Source organism: Drosophila mauritiana, chromosome 3L, assembly GCF_004382145.1.
Source record: "Drosophila mauritiana strain mau12 chromosome 3L, ASM438214v1, whole genome shotgun sequence".
NCBI lineage: Eukaryota > Metazoa > Arthropoda > Insecta > Diptera > Drosophilidae > Drosophila > Drosophila mauritiana.
Genome location: NC_046669.1, coordinates 471,830 through 496,032, shown reverse-complemented (window position 1 = coordinate 496,032; position 24,203 = coordinate 471,830). Strand labels below are relative to the sequence as shown.

The 24,203-nt window shown below is 42.3% G+C and overlaps 4 protein-coding genes across 5 annotated transcripts in view; 2 read left to right on the top strand and 2 right to left on the bottom strand.

Moving 5' to 3' along the window:
• LOC117140733 overlaps positions 1-23,391 on the bottom strand; it is a 29,509-nt gene extending 6,118 nt beyond the window's left edge. The window contains exon 1 of the mRNA XM_033303811.1: positions 22,878-23,391. The gene's annotated coding sequence lies outside the window, so the exon portion shown is untranslated. The remainder of the gene's footprint in view (positions 1-22,877) is intronic.
• Positions 1-24,203, top strand: part of LOC117140729 — a 110,995-nt gene that overhangs the window by 22,658 nt on the left and 64,134 nt on the right. For both annotated transcript variants that reach the window (XM_033303801.1, XM_033303800.1), the window contains exons 2-5: positions 8,190-8,283; positions 14,092-14,915; positions 16,548-16,799; positions 16,870-17,031. In XM_033303801.1, coding sequence (XP_033159692.1) covers positions 14,379-14,915; positions 16,548-16,799; positions 16,870-17,031 — 951 coding nt within the window. In that variant the 5' untranslated portion in view covers positions 8,190-8,283; positions 14,092-14,378. The remainder of the gene's footprint in view (positions 1-8,189; positions 8,284-14,091; positions 14,916-16,547; positions 16,800-16,869; positions 17,032-24,203) is intronic.
• On the bottom strand, positions 21,470-22,431 carry LOC117140736. The gene is made up of 2 exons (XM_033303814.1): positions 21,829-22,431; positions 21,470-21,767 (listed from the first exon to the last, which is right to left on the bottom strand). The coding sequence occupies exons 1-2, from the start codon at positions 21,838-21,840 to the stop codon at positions 21,528-21,530; spliced, it is 252 nt and encodes an 83-aa protein (XP_033159705.1). The 5' UTR covers positions 21,841-22,431; the 3' UTR covers positions 21,470-21,527.
• LOC117140735 lies at positions 22,415-22,851 on the top strand. The gene is made up of 2 exons (XM_033303813.1): positions 22,415-22,496; positions 22,558-22,851. The coding sequence occupies exons 1-2, from the start codon at positions 22,485-22,487 to the stop codon at positions 22,795-22,797; spliced, it is 252 nt and encodes an 83-aa protein (XP_033159704.1). The 5' UTR covers positions 22,415-22,484; the 3' UTR covers positions 22,798-22,851.

Below are 24,203 nucleotides of genomic sequence, written 5' to 3'. Positions count from 1 at the left end.
CCTTTCTCTCAAGTTTTGTTTATTAGAAATGAAACGATGAATAGAAAGTTGTTTTTTATTTGTCCCTAAGACTTAAAAACAGTTTTATTTCCATAGCTAAATGAGTGGCAAAGTGGCCTAGGAAATTAGCTGAGTTCCAAATGTCTTATTGATTGGATTGTCTATCGCTTGCGATAATCTGCAGCCATGTTAATCATTTGTCAGTGCTTTCTGAGGGTCTGAGGCTCTGGCATCGAAACAATCAGTTAAATTAATTAAAATTGCCTTACAGTAGCGGCTGCAACTTCAGCAATCACAAACAGCAACTAGCAGCGGCCGCCGCATCACGTCATGTCGCTTAAAAACGTCATTAACATCAACATTAACCTAACCTCCTCAAACAACGGCGGACTTTTCACCTTGGAGTTTGAGCCCCAGACGGAGACTGCAATTTTCCAAACGAGACAGAAATCAACTCATTAAAGCCGCCCGTCCGCAGAGAGAGTCCAATGCAATGCAATGGAATGGAAATGAAAACGAAAACGCCAGACTCGCGGAAAAGAGCAGGTGGGAGTTGCAGGTTGGAATCGGAATCGGAGGAGTTGATGGCGAACGAGTCGGGGCCAAAAATCAATGCGGGTGTTTGCTCTGTCTCCTCTGAGGCAACATTCACTTGTCGCCGGCGTGGAAACAGAAGCAACATGCGATGTGGCAAGTTGCAGGTTGCAAGGGGAGGATGTAGTGGGCGGTCTGGCGATGGCTACTGTCACTGGTCTGCTGGACAGCGGTCGTCTCCTTGTCCTGTCCGCCTTGGAAAGACAAATGTGAGATTTGCATTTCTTTCGCCGAGCGAAATGAAATTTATATCATGTAATTTCGCAGTCAAAAGAAAACCCACACACATCAGCCTTTGGCGCCAGTTTATGAAAAGTGTTACCAAGTGCACAAAAATAATAAAAAATGCCACTGTTACACTTTAAAAGAGTGTGACCTTTCTGAATAGCATTGTGTTCCCTAATGAATACGCGTTTTTAATAAAATGTCCATATTCTAATCAATATAACTCACTCTATTAAGACCACCTAAATAGGTAAGAAGAAAAAGTTAATTAATCAATAAATAACTGAACAGATTTGGGCTAATTGAAAAGTGAAGAAAGTTAGGAGAAAACCTCGTACTTCAAGCTCTTTGCGTACGCACAATTTGACTTACTTTTGCAGCATATTTTTGTCACACTTTTTTTCTGCCAGCTTGATCTTCTTGGTGATTCTCTAATTTTCACCTGCTGTCTTCTCATCTCCACTTCTGGGGCCACAAATTTCACCCATCAGCCCAGAAACTCTTGACAAATTAATAAAACAACTTGTCAAGTGGCTTTCCGCACAGGAACGGAACCTGCGGCTACTCACTCATTTTTTGGTGGTGCGCAGATTGGCGGTGGTTTTTGCATTTCAGTTGGTCCGGTGGTTGCTGGTTGGTGGTGATCTTTTGCAAATTGCATTCTTAATGGAGACTGTCGAGTCCCGGGGCCAAAAAGCAAGATGCAAATGACTTGGGCAGTGCCAATTGCAGCGGTGGATTTGGGGAACGGCATTTGGGGAGTTGTTTGCTCAGCCCCAAGTCACATTTTGTTAATTTGCATTGGGAGGGAAAATTAAGCACGGAATGTGTTTTCTTTAACAAAGAGGTAATAACTTTTATATGGAATGCAAAAGGTACAATTAATTTGAATTTCACCGATTTTCTATTAAAAACTTCCAAACGCTTTCCACCGCATCATCATCCAATTTAGTTTTACTTCGTACAAGTGTCATTAAGTGCAATTTGAAATACTTTCAATCGAATACCGCCTTCGCATGCCAAACGGTTTGTTGTTCAATTTCGCTGCGGTTGTCTGATTTATGACTATTTAATTACCATTGGAAGGCAGTGAAACAAAAACCAAAAATGCAAAATTAACAATGCAAATTGCACGAAGAGCGAAAAAAGACACTGTCTGAGGCGCCACCTGGCGGCTGGTGGCAGGTCGTTGAACGTTGGAAAAACGCCAATAAAAGGGGTTTAATTTTTTCCGTAATTATAAAAGGTCTTTCCAAACACGCTGTCGTCGCTTGTGCCTTAGAAATGTGTTAAATTTTCGCTCACATTCGTATTTGCAGTATTTATGGGCGCGCCACGCCCACTTCTGCGGCCAGACACAAGTGCTGCTAATTAAAATTCAACGTCTGCCCACCACCACCACCTTCACCACCTTTAACCGGCTAATTTTAGGGGGTAAGAAACACACAAACATCAGTCGCATCGAAAAATAACAACAGTAACAAGGCTGCAAAACAAAAGCCGCTGCCGCCGGCTTCTTTTTCGTGTTTTCGGTTTTAAAACTTGGCTCAAACACGCGATGGCCGCGAATTTCGGAGAATGAAATGTACAGAGAGGAGGATACCCTTCTCGGAGACATTAGACGTTTTTTGTAGCATAATAAGAGTCATGAGTTTTTTACTTTAAAGATTAAATAAAATCATTAAAGCAATAGTTTGACTTAATACAAACCTTTTGGAAGATCTTACAAAACTAACAAACCCATTTAACCATAAACAAAACCTAAAGTTAAACACACACCCTGTTCTGCAGTGTAAAGTTCATATAGTTCGCATGTCAGAGATCCATAAAAAGGAGAGTTCACGAACGAAACCCTAATTCTAAGAGAGGGGGTCTTTGCTCAACATTGACATTCAGGAAGGACATACACACGTGAGCAGAGCCTTGAATGGAAGTGGAGGAGTATTTTTGTATATTTGTGCAGCTGTTGTGCGGAAAGAAGTTTTCTGCGGGGGAGGGACCTATTGTACATCCACCTGACCCAAATATAATTCATTTAAAGCGATTTCACCGTCCTAATCACGTGAACTCCATCTCAAGTTCAGGCCGCGACTCAAAAGGTAACCTTAACCCCCATGATTAACCGTTGAGAGTTACACTTTCGGCCATTGGTTTCACCCAATGTGAAAGTGGCGAGTGCGATATGGAAAAGCACACACAATGCGAACTCCCAGTTCGAGTATCTAGTATCTGCTAGATGCATTTATGAAATGCACTTTTCGGGGACTCGTGGTTTCTTTCTTTTAATATTTCGGCGGGCACGTACACACAGAGAGCTTCGAATTGCGTTTGCTTTTCCCAGCCTTGAGATCAGACAATGAGATCTGCTGGGGAGAGGAGTGGTCGGGGGATTTTGTAAGACACCTGAGGCGGCGACGTCGGCGGCCGTTGCATGTCATTTTCTGACGCTATCTCAATAATTCATACGCAATTGTATTGAACAATAAATTAATCACACGAACGAGCCGAAACAAACGACGGCAGTCGAGGCAAACAAAACAGCGCACACAGACACACATGACTCTTTTGGCTTCCAGCTCTTGAGTCCCGGGACTCCGAGATAAACGTCATAAGCCAAGAGCTGCTAAGTGAGTCGCCAGGAGATGGGTTCGTGACACGCGGCGGGTTAAAAATTAGAGGCAAGCCTAACATTAACAGTAAGTGTCACCTTTAAAACGAGTCAAATATCAAGTATCCTATGTGATCCATTTAAAGTAAGAAGTTGGGAGTTAGCTGATACTCCATTTTAACTCACGTTGCCATCGCTCGACCAAAAACGGTTGCACAGATGCACATTTGGAAAAATGCATAAATATTTATACCAAACACGATCCGCCAGAAATGTCGGTGGAAATTAAAAGAGCAATTTTCCAATTGAATAAAGACGACGAAAAATGGTTTGCGAGGAGCAGCTAGGAGCACCTAGGAGCTAGGAGATGGTGGCCGCCAATGGAAGCAAAGATCAAACAAAGATCGAACGTGTTTTGGGTGCAAAAGTCAATTAATCATTAGAGGAAAACAAACCGAAGCAACAAAAGCCGATTCCATGTTGCATGTCTCTCGGTTTTGATGAGGCACAGGAAGTCCAATGTTTGTTCGCCGAAGTAAAAGTCCCGAGCTGTGACAATGGCAAAGTTTTAGTTTGTGCAATTAACGAACATTTTCCAGATGCCGGGGACACGCTTTGGATACGGCTTTTCCAGCTCCAGCTCCTCCGACTCCTGTGATCCTCGCCAGATTCCAACAAGTATTCCAATTTTTCAGTTTGGGCCTCGGCGTCCATGTCGCTCGTAGTGATCTTGTTTCTGCATACTTTTTGTTTGCAGTGTATTGATGCCTTTTTAATTGCTGTGCGCAAAGTCGCTTTGTTTCTTTTTCCCCGTCTTTATGAGCCACTATATCTAGGGTGCCCCCGCCTATCGAGTCACACATATGCATACATATGTACAGTGAATACTCGTGTGTGTATGACTTGGTTCAGTTGAGGCAGTCACTCAGTTAGTCTGTCAAACGAGCGGCCACTCATATCGGCATGTTTTTTATATGCGAGGACTTTACATAATCGAAACCAGGCGACCTAAAAGTAAAGGAAAAACTTGATATTGAGCAATGCTCGTTGGCCAATTAAAAGCAAATTGGGGCAATATAAAAAAATCAAAGGTTTGGGCTCGTCGTGTATAGCAGGGATAGTGGCGAACAGTCTGATTTGTATTATGTGCCTAAGTAAACATAAAGCACTTTAAATACCGGTCAAAAGGGGTGTAATTATTAAAACCATTAATGCTAAATATGGAAGTTACTTTTTAAGCTATCTTAAACTAGGGTTCCCATCTCGACATTATCTTCCACTCAGCCACAACTGTCATTAAGTTGTCACTCTATCGATCTATCTATCTTATCTCCTGAACAAAGATCTCTCCAATAAATGATGCCAAGTTGAAGATCACTGTGATTTCATTAACGCCGAACCAAAAGCAGTCACAAGTCACAGTCCGCGGTGAACCTTTCACACTTCCAATCGCAATGGAAATGGAAAACGAAAGTGAACCGAACCAAAATGGATACAAATCGAGACTCTAATTGTTGGATTGTCTTCCTCGGTTTATGGCTTGTCACAGCTTGACGCGGGTTTAATTGAGTTGCGAATAAAATGGAGCTGTAAACATATCAATTATCCAGCCGACCTGCCGCTGCCCGAGGCATTCGTTTTGGCCCAATTATCGCAAGTCGGACACCAAACTACCATAAATACATACATATGTGCACATGTGTCTCTTACGCACGCTAGATATTACCAACTGCCCACTCTTCCCCGATTTTCCTTACTGCTGCTTACTCTCGTTTCCTCTGCTCATTTGCTGCAACTGCAACTGCAGTTGCAAGTTGCGAGTTGCAACTGCAGTGGCAAAAGTTAGTTTGGAAGATTTATCGGCAGGCGGTTCGCCGCAGCGCCATCTCTTTCCCTCATTACGCCGATTCTCACTTTTTCTTTCTTCGCTGAGCTCCCAACATGTGCCTGGCATTTTATCAAAACCGAATCTGTGGCATTTCATTCCAGTCTTCCAGCCCACACATCCCCAACAAGTTGGGGACAATTTTGCTGTATATAGAGGGTATATCGACTATTTAAACAGTGTTGAATCAGATCGCATATGACGCGATTCTTTAAGGTGGCCATTTCTCTTGACTTTATAAGTATAATTATAATTTTTTGAATTTTTTCCCAGTAATTTATTTAGCAGAGTGTAGGAAAGTGGGCTGAGATTTGATTTTATTCGACTGCTTTCGTCGTGTGCTTCCACTTTCGAGCTGCAGTAGCAGAGCTTGTCATGGTTTTGCTGCCACTGAGAAGAGCCGTCTTCTCTGTTGGAAGTCGCGTCATAGCTGAGGAAAAGCATTTTATCTATGAGTTGTCAATGCTCAACTGCCAGGCATTGTTTTTACTGCCTTGTCTTTCGGTTTTGCTGCCTTCGCCTTGCCGGCTCCGAAAGTGAATCTCAAATATTTCTTGATGGCTATCTCGGCTGGAAAAGCGCCAAGGATGGTGTCTCGTTTGGGGCATGTGGATGAACGTACATAGATGTGGGGATGGTGGCACCCATGTTCGATGCACGTCAACAGAATTTGCGAACAAGGTCATGGGAGTCGGTCGAAGGGGGGTGATGGTTGGGAGGGGTCTGTCCATAACACATATCGTCGGCATCTCGCGGCTCATTTGGAGGAGATTTTCCGTGGCTGCGCAAGAGTTTTGTTTTGCCAACGCATTTCACTTTCTATTGCATTTCGAATGCTTTTCTCCCTGTCACTCTTCCTCTTTCGCTTTCGTTTGAGTTTCGTTAATGAACTCAAGAGGGTTTCTTTCGGCTTAAATCTCCATCGAGCTCGTTCTTTTTAAGATCTCTTTTTTCCGATGAGAGTTCTGTGAAAGCTCTTGATGTCAGTTTTGTATTCATTTTCGTGCCTTTGTTTCTGTTGGGGCAGCCGAAAATGTTGCATTTGCGTCTCACCTGACAAAATTTCCGTGTGTTCCGCATCTGAGTTTTGCACTTTAGGATTGAATTTCAGTTGGCCGGCAAAAAAGAAGCGAAGAAAACAAAAGAGTTATGGAAGTGTTGGGTAAGGTGTTTTTATATGAAACGGGTTCTACAATTACTCGCAGGAATGTGTATAAAACTGAATGGAAACCCTGGGAGTACAGTTGCGCATAAGATCATTTAACAATTGATATATAGTATATACAAGATTTGACAACTGCAAAATGTTGAATAATAGTATGTAGTATTATGAAACCATATTAAGTAGAGCTTCTATCGCATCTGGCATATGTCAGATAGTTTTAGGAGCCACAAGAAAATTTCCCACTCAACCAAAAACAGGGCATTGAATTTCCATCTCGGTCGGTGGGGGATCCCTCTCTCCCTCCGAAGCCCCGGAAAAACCGCCCAACTCTGAGACCGACTGGGAAAGGGATCCAATTATCGCCTGGAGACGTTGTCGTCGTCGTCGTCATTTCTGGCTTTGTTGCTCTTGTCGACCGCTGACGATCGGCGTTTGTGCCCATTTCCGACTTCAACATCTTGACCACAGATGCACCCTGCTGCCCCCTTTCCCAGCCTGTTTTTTTCTATCTTTTTTTGGGGTATTTTTTGTTTATTGTTTGTTAAAGTAAAACGCCGTTCGGTTTTTTGTTTTGTGATTTTTTTCTCGAGGATTTTGGTTCGTGCAAATTTCGCTGAGTTCGCAGTTATTTGCTGCGGCTGCTGCTGTTGCTTTTTACAAATTGCCTGTAAATGATATTTTCACAACTCGCATCGATTGACTGGCTGAGTGACCCCCCGCTCCCCGGAAAGTGAGAGAGTTCGTTGGGGTTAATGCGACCAATAAATTGTTGTTGCCGATATTTCGGTTGTTGCTGCTCGATGCTCGATGCTTTATGAGCCACATTTTGGCTCTCTTTCCCACTCTCGAGATGCAATTTTGGGTCGGGAATGCCGTTTTGGCCGTTGTCTTTGGGCCGTTGAGCCTAACGGCAAATGACGGGAAATATTGAAATTTCGCAGCGTAAAATTGTTTTCAATTTAATCGACATTGTTCAATTTTTCATGTCCAGCTCGTCGGCGAGTTGGGGTTTCCTCTCGTTTTCCGTTTGTGCAATTTGAGTGCAAATATAATTAATGATAATGAATTGTTATGCGAGACGCCCTCGGTCAAAAAAAATGTCGTGCAGCAGTCGGAGTTTGTGGGAGTTTGTTGGCAAGTATCTGACTTTTTGTTTCGTTGCATTCGGTGCAGCTGATTTATCACTGGAGACAGCTCCGAGGTTGCGGCGGTGTCTGGCGAAAGGTTGCCGTAAAAATGTTGGAGTAATATTAAAAAAGTTAAGACTTAAGTATGGGAATACCCTTCTTATGGAATCATATAAAAAAAGAGTCCTTAAAGGAATATCACGCTATTTGGATCTCTTTTGAAAATATACAAAAATTCTTGGAAAATGCAAGCAATTCTTCCAATCATACAAACTAGCACGTAAATCGTAGTTAGTTTCTTGAAGTAGGGTATCCAAATGTCGCCTAGCTAATATTGGCGGGTAAAAGTTGATGCTTGGTGCCTCAGTTTCTGCGTTTCGCTTTCCATTATGCAATGTCTGTGCCAAGTGCTAATATCAAAAACATTGGTAAACAATTTCCAATTTTCCTAGGCTTTATGCCATCTATCTGGTTGTTGTTGTGATTAGTCAAACTCCGTTTCCGCTCCATTCACAAAAATTTCACAGCAATTCGCTTGTTTGTTTTAACACGCGTTTATTTATCATCTCCTTTATCTCGTTTCAGCCGAAAGTGAATTGAATGGCATCGAATGGATGGGATGGATATGTGTATGAATTTCAACTTTCGCACAATTTGCGCGCTTTTCACACTCGATTATGTGAGTAATTGTCTGTTAATTAACTTTGCGATGGCTTTTGGGGGAAACAAAAATAATAGATGTGTTTATTAGCGTTTTCATCCGTATCTCTCAATCTGTGCTTCGTACACTTTGCCTGGCGTAATGGGTTAATTAAGAGAGATCATTGCGCAGTGAAGTGGTAGCTACTAGGAAGTGGGCCAAATCCAAGTTCAAGGCAACACGGCGTATGCGCATTACTGAAAGTATAGCTTTATATTCCTTAGCATCAGTTATTAGATATCCTATATAACTGCTCTATGTTTTCCCTGGCTAATTAGCTTCTCTAAACCACTTTGAGGTGATTTTAAATTTATGTTTTCTGCCTTTCTTGCACCACTTAACCCACTAATTTGCTAGCATATTGCTGGCTGATCGGCCAGATTGGGGGTGTGACTGTGGGTTATTTACTGCTTCGCCACCTGTCATCCGTCGAAAGAGTTACCGCCTGTTCGTTTGGTGGGTCAGTGGTCACAAGAAACCACTTCGCCTGGCGAAAGGCGTGGTCAAATCGGGACTAGTTTTCCCAAATCCATTTTTTGCTGTCTGGAGCTTTGATAGCTTTTCTGGCTGTCATGTGTAATGTGCCGGGGACCCCAAAAACGATCGCAGAACACGAGGAAAACGTGTTCGAACCGCAAAAACAGACAAAACACAAAACATTTATCATATGCTCAGGAATGTAGACAAGTGTTGGTGGGGTCAGAGGGGGAAAAGGGGGGAAATGGGGTGTGGGGCGTTGAAAGAAGTAAGGGAACGCGGGGAAAGGGGAGGTGGCGGCTGAAGTCAAAATGTTTATGGCTTGTAGACAAATTGTTGCTAGCGACAACTTAAAAGCAGCCAACAGTCGAACGCCACCGAAGTAGATTTTATAGTAAACTGTAGAATTATTGCTGGTAGATTGGAAGAAAGGGTATTTGGCTGTCTGCGTGCTTGAAAGGTGGCGATACAATGCTTGCATGTTAACCAAATTTGTCCCCACTTTCAGAGATACGATAACTCTCGTTGTTTCGTGGGCTCCTTTATTGGTGGACCACTTCTCTAATTGCTCTTGCGCCGAAAGTCAAACCAGGCCAAAAAGTTTCCTTTTGTTTTGGCCTGGCTGAGTGGGTCCTCTGTCCAGTGTCTTTATTCCGTAACCATGTACCACGCCGCCATATGTCGCACAATACTTGCAGTTCATTTTATTGGTAGTTCATTTTTTTCTTGACCCTCTTTCTGGAGGAGGACTTTTGACATTTGGGGGGTCGTGGCAAAGGAACATATGTTAAGATTTTAGTCAAAAGCGAATAAACAGTAATGAACAAAATGAGCCAGATTAATATGGAAGTATATAGTGAAGAACGAAATGTTTATGGCCTGGTGAAAAACTATGGCCAATAATTGTTGGCTACTGTGGGCCATAAAAGTGGGGAGAAAGAAGACTTGATAATAGATGACCAAATGAAGAGGGAAAATAAAAGGAACTAAGCAAGAAAACGAGCATCGTAGAATCAAGACAGCTTATCAAGGAGAGAAAAAATGGACTATCAAACAGAAACCGGTTTAGCTTAAAAAAGACTGTAGTTCAAAATTTGACACCCAGATAAAACCCTTTGTAACTAGATCAGTAACTACGATGGCTTCAGTTATCTTGCCCGCCGTATCTCATGTATCACTGGGCGATAAAAGTTTGTCAAAGCCAGACACGACCACAACAAATTAAACAATTCATTGTCTCCGTTGCCACAAAAAAAAGGAGGAAAATATGACTTTGTGGGCAGACCGCCTTAATTTAAAGTAGGTTGCACTGGACCACATATTGTGATTGTTTCTGTGTTTTTGCGGTTGCATGGCCGTTGCTCCAATGCCTTTGCCACGAAGTTGGTTTACAAGTCAATATGGTTATTGTTATTGTCGCCAGATTGCCAGCGATTTGGCCACTTGGCCAGCACTCACGTGTGCCAAAAGTGACGTCGTCTCACCTCTCCCTTCCCCTTCTCTGTGCGCCTGCAGTTGACAATTCATTAGGTGTTGCTGCTGCAACAGCAGCTGTAGCAGTTGCAGCGGTGCTGCTGCAGCAACTGCCTTTGGCAACTGCCAACTTATGGCAGGCTGCCTGCCTTTGGAGGAGACCGACCCCTCCAATCATGGCTTTTGGCCTGGTCAACTCGGCGTGAATGGCCAAATCGGTGGAAGACAGTGCCAACGCGATTCTTAGAAGAATTCGCAGATAAGTCGGTTGGCTGGCTGCTGGTTGTTCATATAAAATATAGCTGCGGCTGCTGCTGCCACGGCTGCAATATAGTATAAACAATATTTTAATTACGCTTTGGTCTGCGGAATGTCGATTTCCTCCGTCTGGGTCTCCTCGATTGTCCAACACTGTGCTCGACTTGGTGTCTGCGAGCGATTTCAGCTTTTGCAATTAGAGATGGCCTTTCAAATGGACTGTTATAAAATTATTTAATTAATTTCCTTAAAAAATGTCAATGTAATGATTCCCGCAATTCTTTTCTTTATTTTTAGTCAATGTATTTATTTTACTTAAAAAGTAAAATTTTAAGTACAATCACTCTTACTCATGACTTCACACTCAAAACCAGCTGATGACTAAATTATGGCCAAGTACGCGGACTTTTATGACTTATTGTGGCCAACTATACGATTTTCGAAGTCTTATCTCGACTGGGGCCCCAGATAGTGAGACTCGTATTAAATTGATTTCATTTCGGGCCACTCGAGTGTCGCGGAATTGCCTTATCAACTCTATCTAATCTTGGGGCACGAGTAAAGTTCATCGGAAAATCTGGGCAAACAAAATAATTGGTTTCCCCAATTGTTGGCACTGGACTTGCTTAAGTTGGTCACAGAGTTTTCCACCGTGTGAATAAATAGCGATTTAGTGAGTAGACATCCGGTTTGCGGGGATTCTCTGTTCTCATTTCTTTTGTAATGGACCAAATGTTTAGCAGATAAAGAGCAAAACGGAAGTGAGTGGAGTTCAAAGTAAGTGAAAATGAAGTGTTAAAGTTGGGAACAAGAACAAAGAAAGTTTTGTTTTCGTTTTCAAGTAGTAATAGTTATTTGAAGAAATCAAGCTAGTGAGTTATCGATGTTTTTTTAAATTGAAAAGAACGTTGGGTATTGCTATCAAAAGATTGGCAATTTCAACAACATTTAGAGATACTCCATTGAAAATCGAAAGTTTTGCTTACCCAAAAAGATGCGATTGTAAGCAAACTGAAATAGATTCTATTGTCATCCCTCCCGGCATTTTATAGCGTTGAACAATGAGCCCTGGTAGATTTACGAGCGTCTCGGAAACTACGTGTCTGGCATGGACAATATGGAGGGACCTTCGATCTGGAAGACCCCTTGCACTGGAACCACTCCCCACAATCCGATCCACATGTGTGTTGACTTCATTTCGGTTTCGTTGGCTTATTTTTACGCAAATATTTGTCTATTTTTAGCCCTCCCTTTGGCTGCCCCTTTACTGCGGCTCCTCTTTGTGCTTATTAATGGCCTCTGCTGTGGCTGCTTCTTCTGCTGTGGGTCTCCGATCTCTGGGGTCTCGGATCTCCGAGGTCTGTGGGCCTTGTGGCCAAACTTTATGTTCCACATGTTTCGGTCGGTCTTTTGACTTTGGCTTCGTTTCGCTTGAAGATCGGTTTTCTTTGGAACTTTTGTGCTATTACCGAATGTTTACAGGTGTCTTATGCAAGAGTTCAACAGGTGGTTAGACAAAGTCAAGAAAAGATTCAAAGGAAAATCTGTCCAGAGCATAGTGAGTTATTATCTGAAAGTGTTAAATATTTGGGTATGGGCATAATGAGGGAATCAATTTGCATATTTGTGGAGTTTTAAAGGCTTTAAATGCTTCGTTTGATTGTCAAAGGGTCACTGCTGCTTGGTGATTTTAATTCGAAAATTACAATGATAATACTCGTAATGTGTGGGACTCGTAAGCTTAAATATTAAAGAAATTACATGTAAAGGCCGCTCACTTATGCCATTTCCATGCGGAAGTTTAACGCCAAACCAAACTTGAACAACGTTAACTGGAAATTTGCTGTTTCCCAAATGAGTTAGTTGGCCAGGGGAGGAATTCGAATATCTGTTTCTACTTTTTCAACGCCTTTTCAACCGCCTTGCCTGTTAGTCAGTCGCGATTGCGAACTTCCATTTCGCATGCAGTCCGAGTGAACATTTGCTAAAAAGGGGAATCGTGAGAGGACAGCGTTCCTCATTTTACTTTCTGAGTCATAAGGCAAAGCATTTAAATTTATGGCCAGCACATAAAAGAGTCCGCATTGATTTCTCAATTATGTAATTAATATGTCTGAGAGTCGCAAAAGCCATAAGTATGATAAGCAAAAATTATGGTTCTTCAAAATGGAAAATGGATTTAAAAAGAAGATAAGCTAGTAATTACAGGGTATGCAATAAGTCAAACTCTCACTCAAAATGTTTGGTAAACAACTTAAATGCGGTGCATTTCGGTTCCGAATTAAAAAAAAACTACTAATTATTTGGATGCAATCTGAATTTGTAAATTTATCGATCTTTTGGTTGTTATACAGATTATTCAGAAATCGATCACTGCAAGCAATCGTGCCATTAATGGGCTTTAACTCTAATTTGGGTGTGCTTTACTTTTTCACTCCTTTTTATAGCCAAAAGACCTGGGAACTTTATTTGCAGCTCTTGGCATTGATTTGTTTTATTTTTTTGGGCACGCCCTCCTCCCTCAATTACAACCACATCCACCCACTTTTTGTTGCCGATTTTATTATTCATTTTTCCCCCTTTGGTATCCGGCGCTCAACTGGCTAAATGAACGCTTGCAGGCCACTTTTGGAATTGGACAACTTCCACCGCCTTTTCGCTAACCAATTTGCATACGAATATGGCCCACAACTGTTTTTCGCGACAAATTTCGTATGAAAATTTGATTGCAGCGCGATTAGAATCGCGTTCATTGTTTTAAATTCCTCGCAGTCTGTTCGGAAGTCGTTGACCAAAGCTAAAGCTCTGGAATTAAGTAATATTTTGCATACGTAATTACTATAATTTCCCCGACTCCCGGCGACTCCTTCACTCACAGCCGCTCTATACCATACGTGGTTATGCAGTTCGTTTTCTGCGGGTCACAGTTGCTTTTAATTGCCGTTTACAGTTTCGTTTTGTTTACCTTGGAGTGGGTGTGATGATATGTGATACGAGATATGAGGCTCTGATAGTTCTACGGGAGATAATTATGCAAAAGTCTGAGGAGAATGGAGTTTCATCACAGCAATGGTGTTGCAACATCTGATAGCTCACAGTGCTGCTACACCAAAAAAAAACCGTCGGATTAAATAGTGGGTCAAATAGAGAAACACTAAATTCACAATATGTTTGATACACTATTACTACCCCTTTAAAAGTTTTGCTTTTTCCGGATGAACGGACAGTGGTCATTTAAATTCTTCGTTAACGAAATGCACCTGCGATCAACTAATGAGATACGCCTATTGCAGAAGGTGTTGTAAAGAAATGCTGTAGGAAATGAAACCATATTAAAGACAGACCCCGTGCAATTTGCTTTTGGATTTTAATGGCTTGCCTATAGTAATAATACCCATCATTAGTAGAAGGAAAATGAGAAACTAATAACTGCAGTGCTCTTCTAATTATGCTGCCCCATGAGGTGGTCCCTCTCGTATTATAATCATCATTTCATCTCTGTCCTCCCATTTTCCACCTAATTCGTATGATTTCCTTTCAACTAATGTGCAATTTTCCCTACTCTCTATTTCGTTTCAGTGGAATCGAATTAGATACGCAAACTAACCGACATTTTATCAAAATAACGAAACAAGTATTTTGCATAAAAACGAACGGAAATCGAAAGGAACGCCCTGAAGGTCATTGCCAGGGAGCGGAACGCCGGCAACGAAACGGGAAACAATGGAAATAAGAGGAAGCCAGGCAGACATGCAAATATTGGGCGACTTTTGAGGGGTTTGATTAACATAACTCGCTCTCTAAATAAAACATTGTACATCCCCCATGCACACATGGTTAATACAGCCAAATAAAGTTGGAAAACAATGGAAATGCAACAGGAAAACGAGACGGGAAGAGAAGGGGTAATCCCGAAATCAGAGAAAGAAGTAGCGTTGATAAGTAACCAAGAGACTGAAAAAGCGGCCATGATTAGTGGTGGAAAAGAAGGTTCGGTGAGGGATTCGGAGTCCCCCAGCGAAACCGCCACCACCCAAAATATAGAAAACACAACGAAACCACTTAAATTGGATGGCATTTTTGCCAGGCCAGCCACTCCCTCGAATAAGGCCGGACTTACAACGAAATCGGCCAGCAGTAGCCGCAGCAGTTCCCTCAAAAAGCAGAGGCGAGGATCCAGAGGAAGTGCCAATTTGAATGTAGCGGGAACGGGCGATGGAGCACCCAAAAGAAGCGCCCCCGGCGGCGGACAGCTAAACTATGGCACCAACAGTGTTGGGAACGACCTTATGAAGCAATCGCAGTCCATGACGTCACTGAAGGCCTCTAATGAGGAACAGCAGGAGAGCCGTGACGTCATCCAGGCCAAACTTCACTTGGAACGTCCCTACAACAGCCTCAAGGTGAGTGATCCCAAAAATGGGTACGTGTTTTGGGGGCGATGAGAGGAATAGTACGGGTCGGGGATACAACAGGTAATGGCTGTATCGTGTGCGCATAAATTTGCAATTGATCATGAGATGGTGGGCTTCGCCTCAGCCAATACCCTTTCTTAGAATATGTATTTAAGGAGATACAAAAATTGTAAACCTATAAAAAAGTATATACATTAAATAAAGACGGAGCCGTCCCTACTCAACTGAAGGATTTTTAGCAATCAGAGCTAGAGTATTTTATAGTTCGACATATAGTTTAGTAACTTACTCCTCCATATACTGATACCTGTTGCACTTTTAGACTTCGTTTAGCACGCTAACGAGTTTGGTCTCTTAAAATGACAAGCAGCCGTTAGAATTCTGAGCTCTCTTGTTCTTAGTTGCTGTCTGTGTCAGCGGAAATTGCTTTAATAAATTAATAATTAGCATGCCTTTATGAAACCAAGTTGCAACGGTTAAAAATGTGGAACTTAGTTGGCGCCATGGACACAAATTGATAATTTATGCTCAAAACTGGAATGCAAAAACAGGCCTCTATTCTTCTTTTACGGAGGCGGAAAATGATCATAGAAATTTTTATTGGCGTTACAGTAAAAAATCAAAGACTCTGCTCTGAGAAAACCTATTTAAGCTCTTATGCACTGTCCGATAATTATTCAAAATAGTTTATATTAATAGTGTTAAAAAAAATTCAGTGGCGGAAGAGGGCGTGTCAAAATCGGATAAGTAAATCTTATCAGCTTGCGGCTAACACAAAATCAGAATACCAAATAGTTTTTTGGTCCAGTTCTCACAGTCATGGAGATTTATTTACTTTATTCCTCGATAAAAATATGTTGAGGCTTACAAGACCGAGACCACTGAGATATATTTTTCAAGGCCTCCAGGTGTCACAGCTTGCATATTTTACAGCTTACTTGTCGACAGACTTTTCTCAGTCACTGTGGGCGAGTTTTTGCCCGAAATGCGAGTCACTCGCCGATAAATCCCACCTCACACCCCTTTTTCCACTCATTCATTTAATCAATTACTGAAATCGGCAGAAACAGCAATCACAAAATTTCATTTTCAATTTCGTTTGCTTTTGGGAATATGATTGTGTAAATAAGGAATTTCCTTCCACGATTTCAGCGCGAATCGGAGACTTTCTTGGACAAATGAGCAAAATACATTAATTAATTGCGCGCGCTTAGCAATTTGAAGTGAATAAAAACCAGTTTTCTTTGGCTTACTGTCGGGAATCTGAAACGCCAGCTCCCAAGATGGCCAAGCATATTGTTTCGGCCGTATTTGGCACGCCTCAAATTACTTATTTATTAAAAACTTAAAGCGGCTTCCCCTTCCTCTGTTCGAGCGTATTTTTGGTGTTTGCCACTTCAGAGGCTTTGTTTTGAGATGCTTTAGTCAATCAACATTTGTCAACATTTTCGGTTTGCGGTAAATACATATATGGTTTGGTATTTGGGTTTGAGTTTTGTTTTGGTTTTTTTTTAATATTTATGTAAACATTTTAATAATTTTAAATCTTTATATATTTTTCAAGCACTGCAATCATTTTTCTAAATTTGAGCTAAGAATTTTTCTACTTTAAACTTTCAGAAAAATTCGCATAGCAATAAAATGCACCGTTATTCGTGGGGAAGCGGAAACAGTCAATGCAGTTCCACCAGTCTGCACAGCAGCGCCACCTTGGGTCTGGGTTCGTCTGGCAAAGACGACCTCTGGGCGGCCATTCAAACGAACTACAACTACATCATGGACACGAACCTTTTGGACACTTGCAAGGAGGCGCGCTGTGAGATAGAGGGCGCTGCCACGGTGTTGGAGAAGTCCAGTGAATGTTCCTTTAAGGTGAGAATAATTGAAATCGCCTGTACATTTCTAAGCCTTTGTTAATTAATGAATCCACCTTTTTGATTAGATGCTCGATGAGACCCAACGCCCGGAGGGTCTTTGTGAGGATCCCAAGGAGTTGCGGCGTTGGCTACGCGAAATGGAGAATAAATTGGAGAGTTCGCCGACAATCACAGAGCTGACTTTGTTTGGCAACGCGGAATTGCAGCGCCATCTATCAGTACACTCGGTAAGCAGCCGTTTTTATTTGAAATCTTTCATGTTGCATACTTTGAGGGTCGCAGAAATATTTTCAAATTGCATTGCCTAATTTTGTGCAACGTTTAGTTATTTTTAGCTAAAATCTTTGAATATTTAGAAATTTCACTTTAAACTGCCAATAGTGGTTATTATCAAGACTATTACAATTTCGTGAGGTAAAAGTGTAACAAATCGTACAGCTCGAAAAAAAGGCAATTTTACGCATTTTGTTATATTGTTTTTCATATTCGCCCCAATGACTTGTGTTTTTTGCCCCTTTTCTTTGAGTTTTCCATATCCAGCGGCTTCCGTTAGTGCGTCTCGAAATTGTGCAACTAGTTTTGTGTCTCAAACAGCGAGAAAATACCAAATCCGTCAGTCATTCTCATTGCCCCCGCCAATTGCTTGAATCGCCTCAGTCCGTCTGTCCATTGGCTTCCCCTCGAAAATCGGACAACAATGTTCCCTTGTTTTCTTCGCTCTTTTTCTTCTTTTTTTTTTTTCCTATTTTGTTACGAAAATTTATTGGACTGAAAGTGAAAACTGCTGCGAGGGAGAGGAAGGGGTCTCGAGATAACCTCCTCGAACCCCTGCTTGATAATTGGCATTCGGACGTTTGTAACACCTTCAATCGAGACTGAATTCAAAGTCTCTGAATTGCCCACAGATTTGTTTCTGCACTTTTCGGTTTTCTTTTTTTTCGAATTTCTTTGATTTAGGGGGATTTTTATCTGAACAATATTGTCTATGAACACGGCTCTTGGCTCCCCATATTATGTAATTGTGTGTGAGTGCGGCAAATCTAAGACGGAAGAGTGTCTGTGGCTTTGGTCTCCGCCTATGGCTTTGATTTGTGTCGGATGCAGTTGAGCTTTGACCGTGACAGAAGTTAATCGGTGCAAATAGGAAATTATCGAATTAATGGCAAATTTTATAGTAGAAAATCTATGCTCTTCAGAGAGTTTGGTATTCTATACCCCGACCTGCCTTATAACTTCCTCTTTGCTTACATAATTTTAAACACAATGCCTTTGCCACTTTGCCCACTTTCTTGACCCAATCAGGAATCATTTTCTATTTTTTGGCTAATTGAAAATTCCTTTTAAGCTTTTTTCAATGGAATTCCTTGTACACATTCGCTCTTCCTTCTCGCCAAAAATCGAAGAAAAAGCGCAGCAGGCCACGAGCCAAATGAAAGTAAACAAAGCCAGCAGGCCAGACGAAACTCTGTAAAACTTAAGATTGCATTGTGGGCAGTTAGCCGAAAAATGCTCAAGACAAAAGCTTTGCTGGCTTAAACTCCGGCTGCCTGCCCCTGATTTACGACAATTGTTTTGTCACGCTGTCGATGGCAGAAAGAGAGTCTCGCAGATGGAGCTTTTCGAACTAGGCAGCAAATGTCAATTGCCCAAAATGGTTAAACATATTTCCAATAAGTTGTTAGGCGTTTGTCTCTGTCAATTGTTTGCGGCTGCAGTTGTTGCTTCTGCAGTTCCCGGGGGCGGAGACACGCATTCGGTGTCCAGGTCCCAACTGTTAACTAGAGTTCCACTTCCAATTCCAATTCCACAAACCGATCGACGCAATCAAGCCCCACAGCTACTGGCCACAGACCAAATGGAGTGGCAGCCGGGGAAGATGGCGATCGAGATTGGGTCCAAAATTGAGATTGAGAGATGATCGCCGTGAAGCAAAATCCAAAAATTTGTCAGCTGCCGGACAATGTTGGTGGCCATAACGAGCTGAGATCTATGCTGGTTCCCCAAGGTGCTGGCTGCAATCTCCTTATATATTTTCCCGATGCTTGAAATTTATTTGTATTATGTGGGAAAAAGTTTCGGAAGGACTTACAAGAGAGCCACTTTCAACGGGATATCCCAAACTTCAGTTTCTCCAAAGTTAATTACTTGAATTTTTCAACACTGCAATACAAAATTCCTGACAACCACAATGTACCTTCTCCACTAAGGTGTTTAAATCCTATGGTAATCGACGATCAACTGCTTAACAAGCACTTGGACTGATGGACTAACCAGTGGACAAACACATTGTTTTAGGCATTCGCTGTTCTGGTCAACCGAGGTGTAAGCACTCATGTTCCCTGTCGCCTGAAACGACAGGATGTCTTTGTTTTCCGAAAAACTTGGGCCTCCTAAAATGGTCAAGACAAGCAGCAGCAGCAGCATCGGCAGGCAGCATGATAAAGCGGGAAAATGAGTTTGTTTTCCCTGGTTTCCGTGGCTTCCCTGGAAAAGCCGCAGGAAAAGTGAAGGTGGTGCAATTTGGAGTCTGGCCGCGCGATTAGCTAAGCGCTGCGACCATATAATCGCATTGACAACTCCGATTTGTGTGCGGGAGTCGAGGAAGTGCTCCACTTTATGGCAGTCATAATTTCATGTTTGAATGCTTCGCCTGGATAGGATTCGGATTGGGGATTTTCGAATTGCGATTTGGTCCGCTGGCCTGGCTGGCCGCTTGTCCGATTCTATCGAATGGGTGTCCATTGTGTTCGCGGCAATCTCCCTCCGCCAGATTTGCATAACAATTGCTGACTGTAACCTTTCGCCCAATAAGTTAGCTGCAGCTCCAGCTCCAGCTCCAGCTTCGGTCTGGACTCCGAGTCCGACTTGGATGCGGCCCAAGTGGCCAGCTGCAGTTGCTGGGCGGCAATAAAACATTTACCACCGAATTAGCCCACTCGGAGGAGAGTAGTTAGTGCAAGACCACTTAAAATTCAGTTACGACTGCTGCCCAGTTCGGTTCGGTTATAGTTCAACTTTCGCGTTAAATGAACCTCTAAATAAACTTTCCATTTTATTTGGCGTAGTTTAGTTGAACTTGGGCCTAACTCAATTGTAATGTGCAGTCACGTGCAGTCATTTAGCAGTTGAGGTGTTGATTAAAGGTCGCGAGGTACTAAAAGCAGTTACGAGTGTTTGAAATTGCATTAACGAGGGCTTTGCTATTTGCAACTGGATTACACCATTATCGAAACATTGAAACAAACAATTTGTTAATGCGGCTAAAACTGTATTTGGCTACGGCGGATCTAACTTCAAATCCAATCCGATCGAAAAACCTTTCTCTGCTTCATCGATCCGAAACACGCCCAATTCCACAAGAGAATAACACACGAGACTGAGATGGACAGGAGGGGTCTCTCAAGTTCAATTGAGTTTCACTTTCCTTCATGATTTAAATTAACAATTATAGCGGATAATTAACAAAATGAAAACAAAAGCATCGAAGGCAACTCCCCCTGAGCGGCCACGAAAATTATTACAAACTGTTGGATAATTTATCAAATGAGCTGCTGCGGATAGGATAGGATTGGGTGCCTATCTGGGAGCTGGGCGACGATGAAGTCATTACCACAGACAAAAAAGAAACCTCACAAAAGGAGGGAACAGACAGGCCCAACAAAAAGACGACGTCACATGTGAAGCGGATCAAATGATTTCGTCATAATCGAGCAGCAAATTACTATTTTTCCCCCTAATAGAGTAATAAAATTGCCAAACTCTGGCCGAGAAATTTACTTCAAACTGGGAAGGAAGTGGAACCTGAATGGTAGCAGCAGGCTGAAAAACAGAGCTGAAACTGAAAGCCGAAACCGAAATGAAATGTGGGGAAAATTAAGAAGAAAACGCTAACAATAAATCTTTTGGCAATAGATAAAACAAAACCAGCCACAAAAAAGGCCCAAAAAGCCTGTTCACAAAATTGACTTTCGAACACAATTTATTTTTACATTTTTGTCTGCTTATTTCGATGGTTTTTATTTTTTTACCAAATCGCTTGAGAGTTTTTCTAGCCAGCGATTTAATAACCCGAATAAAGCCCCGAATAAAAAACAATGAAAAATTCATGTACGATCCATTCAGGTTCATCATCGACACGAGATCGAACCGCAACCGGGGGAAAAGCCAAAGGGAAAGGCGGCTGGAAGGCTTTGCTTTGTCGCCACTTTAATTGGCTCAAATTAAAGACGAGCTGGGATTGGGTTTTAATGGCAATCTCTGCGAGGTGGTGAGGAGTGTGGAGAAGATCCAGCTGCAGTTTAGAGGCGTCACTTTATTGCGCTGATTAATGAAGAAATTTCCCCTGGAAGCTTGCCGCCTTGTTAACGACTTTATGTGTGACTATTCGCAAATAACAAAATGAGCGAGGTGAAATTACATTTTACAAAATGTCCCATAAAATAATCAGTGAGCCATGGAAACCACTGGACAAGTTAAGTTGCTGTAAAATGTATAAAATGGAAAGTGCTGGCCACAAAAGGGTGTTGGGTACGTGATTTTTACGAGAATTAATTCCTTGATGTACGGAAAAAATACCTCATTTAATTGTAAGTATAATAATTAAGTCAGTCCCGATGGCATGACCCAAAAGGTTATCCCTGCCAGATATCAGAAAGTAAAGAAAAGTTCGATTTGGTTGGTAGTTTATTAGTGTCGGGTCGATTTATAATGGGGTTGTGCTCATTTAACCATGGTAGATGTGGTGTCCGTAGGTGGGAACGGCGTAGGACTTCAGGACAGGAACATGCTGGACCACTGGGACATGCTTCACCACCGGAACGTGCTGCACCACCGGAACATGCTTCACCACCGGAACAGACTTCACCACGGGCACCACGTGGGCCACAGGAACCACTCCGTAGGAGGGCTCAATGTAGCCAGGAGCAGCAAAAGCCATGGCAACCAGGGCGAAGATCACAGCGATCTAAGGAGATATTATTGTATAAAAGATCCTAAGGATTTACTATATAATTTCTTGCACTTACAATGCGGAACATTTTTGTAGTTTGTTGTAAGTTAAAGACTTAAACTTGTGGTTATCGAACGTTTGTGTGAGCCGGACGACTGTTGTTGATTGACCATCCGTGGAATCATTATATATAGTAGTTGGCACCTCAGCCGAAAATAGCCACCAAATGACTTCTGTTCCAGCGCCACGCGCCAAACCAGTTTAATTATCTCAAATTTGGCTTCTTCGAACAATGCGCATTCTTTTTGGTTTCATCTCCAGCGGCGAACTTCCCGTTATCGGTCGTTATTGCTTAACCTTTGGACATAATCCCCATTCAATGACTCCTCAATTGTTTGCTGTTTTTAGATCCGTGTGCTTATTATTGTTTACTTCCAAGACCATTTTCATTATATCGATCGTCTTCACGCGTTTGTGATGATCACCAAGAACCAAGGTCACGTCCACAAAAAAGACCTATATGTGGCACCTCTGGGTCAACTGATAAATCCATTCTCTCAATTAAACAGAAGAATTATGGCCAAACACGTTTGCCCGTTTAGAAGTCGCTATTGAAGTGATTTTTGGCTATATAAAGTAACTGATCCATTGGTCAGCATCACCAGTCGTCCTACAAGCATCCAAGTGACAATATCTCCGAGTCAAGTTGTAAATTACTAAACAAATACCAAAATGTTCCGCATTGTAAGTGCAAGGAATAATATAGTTAACCCTTAGGATTGTTTATACCATACTATCTCCTTAGATCGCTGTTATCTTCGCCCTGGTTGCAATGGCTTTTGCTGCTCCTGGCTACATTGAGCCCTCCTACGGAGTTGTTCCTGTGGCCCACGTGGTGCCCGTGGTCAAATCTGTTCCGGTGGTGAAACATGTTCCGGTGGTGCAGCACGTTCCGGTGGTGAAGCATGTCCCAGTGGTCCAGCATGTTCCTGTGCTGAAGTCCTACGCTGTTCCCACCTACGGACACCACATCTACCATGGTTAAATTTTGGTAAAAGCTCAATCGATATCGCACCGGAATAAATAAAATGTTTATGTTTGTAAAAGATATATTATTTGGCTTACTTGTTTCAAATCAAATGCACTTCAAATGAATTTACAACTTCTGTGATTTATTCGCAGTGTGTGCGGATTATTTCCTCATGTCCCGCCAAGTTTTTGCATCCAACAACCCATTAAGAGCTGCAAGAGAATTTTCTTCGGTCTGCTCCGATCGGGAATTCTTCACGCAAGCCGTAAATGCGCCGAAATCTGGCACACAAATAAGTTTTCCTCTGTTTTCGCGTTTGGGGCTTTGTAGTTTATTTGGTGCGGATCGAGTGATAAAAGCCAAATGTGCGCCCCGTTCCAGGCACCCAAAAGATACGGAGATTGAGCAGTTGCTGGAACACATTTGGCAGGCTGTTCGGTGGTGAATTGACTCTTTGGACTGACTGAAGGTGATTAATGGACGCAGAGAGGAGTGGAGTTCAGTTGCGAAGAGTTGAGAGTAGCCGTACGATACTTCTTAAACGGTAGTTAAAATCTAACTAACACGCGAGAGAAAGAGTTTGCGTTCGCAGAGTTGGCTGATGAAAATGCTTGCGGCTGGCATTGAAGACTTCTATAAAATGGAAAGGGGAGGCTTTTCTTGCTGACCCACTTTTGGCAGACAGAAAAATGTATTTGCCTTTGCTGACTTTGCTGGCTGGGCTCGCCGAGAATTGTTAACAGCAATTTGGTGGTTATTCGCTTCTTCTTCGGGCTGCTAAGTGTATTTTATTGTTCGCCAATTGCTGTTGTTGTCTTGTTAACGCTTTTTATAGCCGCCTTTTGCTTTTTGGCCAACTCTATTTGTCGAGTCTTTCTCTCCATGCAGATGTATCCCCCAGATACATTCATTAACTTGTTTGCAGTTACAGTTTCCACGTTTCCCCTCGCCAGTGATTTATGCTATCGCCAGCTTTTGTTCGTATATTTAGACATTTCCTATGTGTTGTCACCTCAATTTTTTCCTGCACTTGCTCAACTTTTTTATTTCAATTTTGTTTATAGGCTAATTAAAATAATCAGGTAATTGTGCAGTTATGAGGAGTGTCTCAAGTCGGCGCAGAAGAGGAAGATTGTGTGAACATGGCAGACCTCAAATCTCGTTATGACTATGAATATGCATATGCGCTTGATGAGATCCCCTTCCCCATTTTGTGAAGAAGTTGAAGGCGTGGCCAGGCAATTAGTTCGGAGTTGGGCCCTTCCATAGAAACCTCCAGGGCTATTTTGGCACGTTGTCAGGAGGTGGAATGCTGGAATCAGGCGTTGACTTCGGGCGAAACTTGTTCTCCACACCCAGTAACCATTGAATAGAACAGGGCTGTCTAGTTAAGATGGGCTCATAAAGTTACAGGCAGCTTT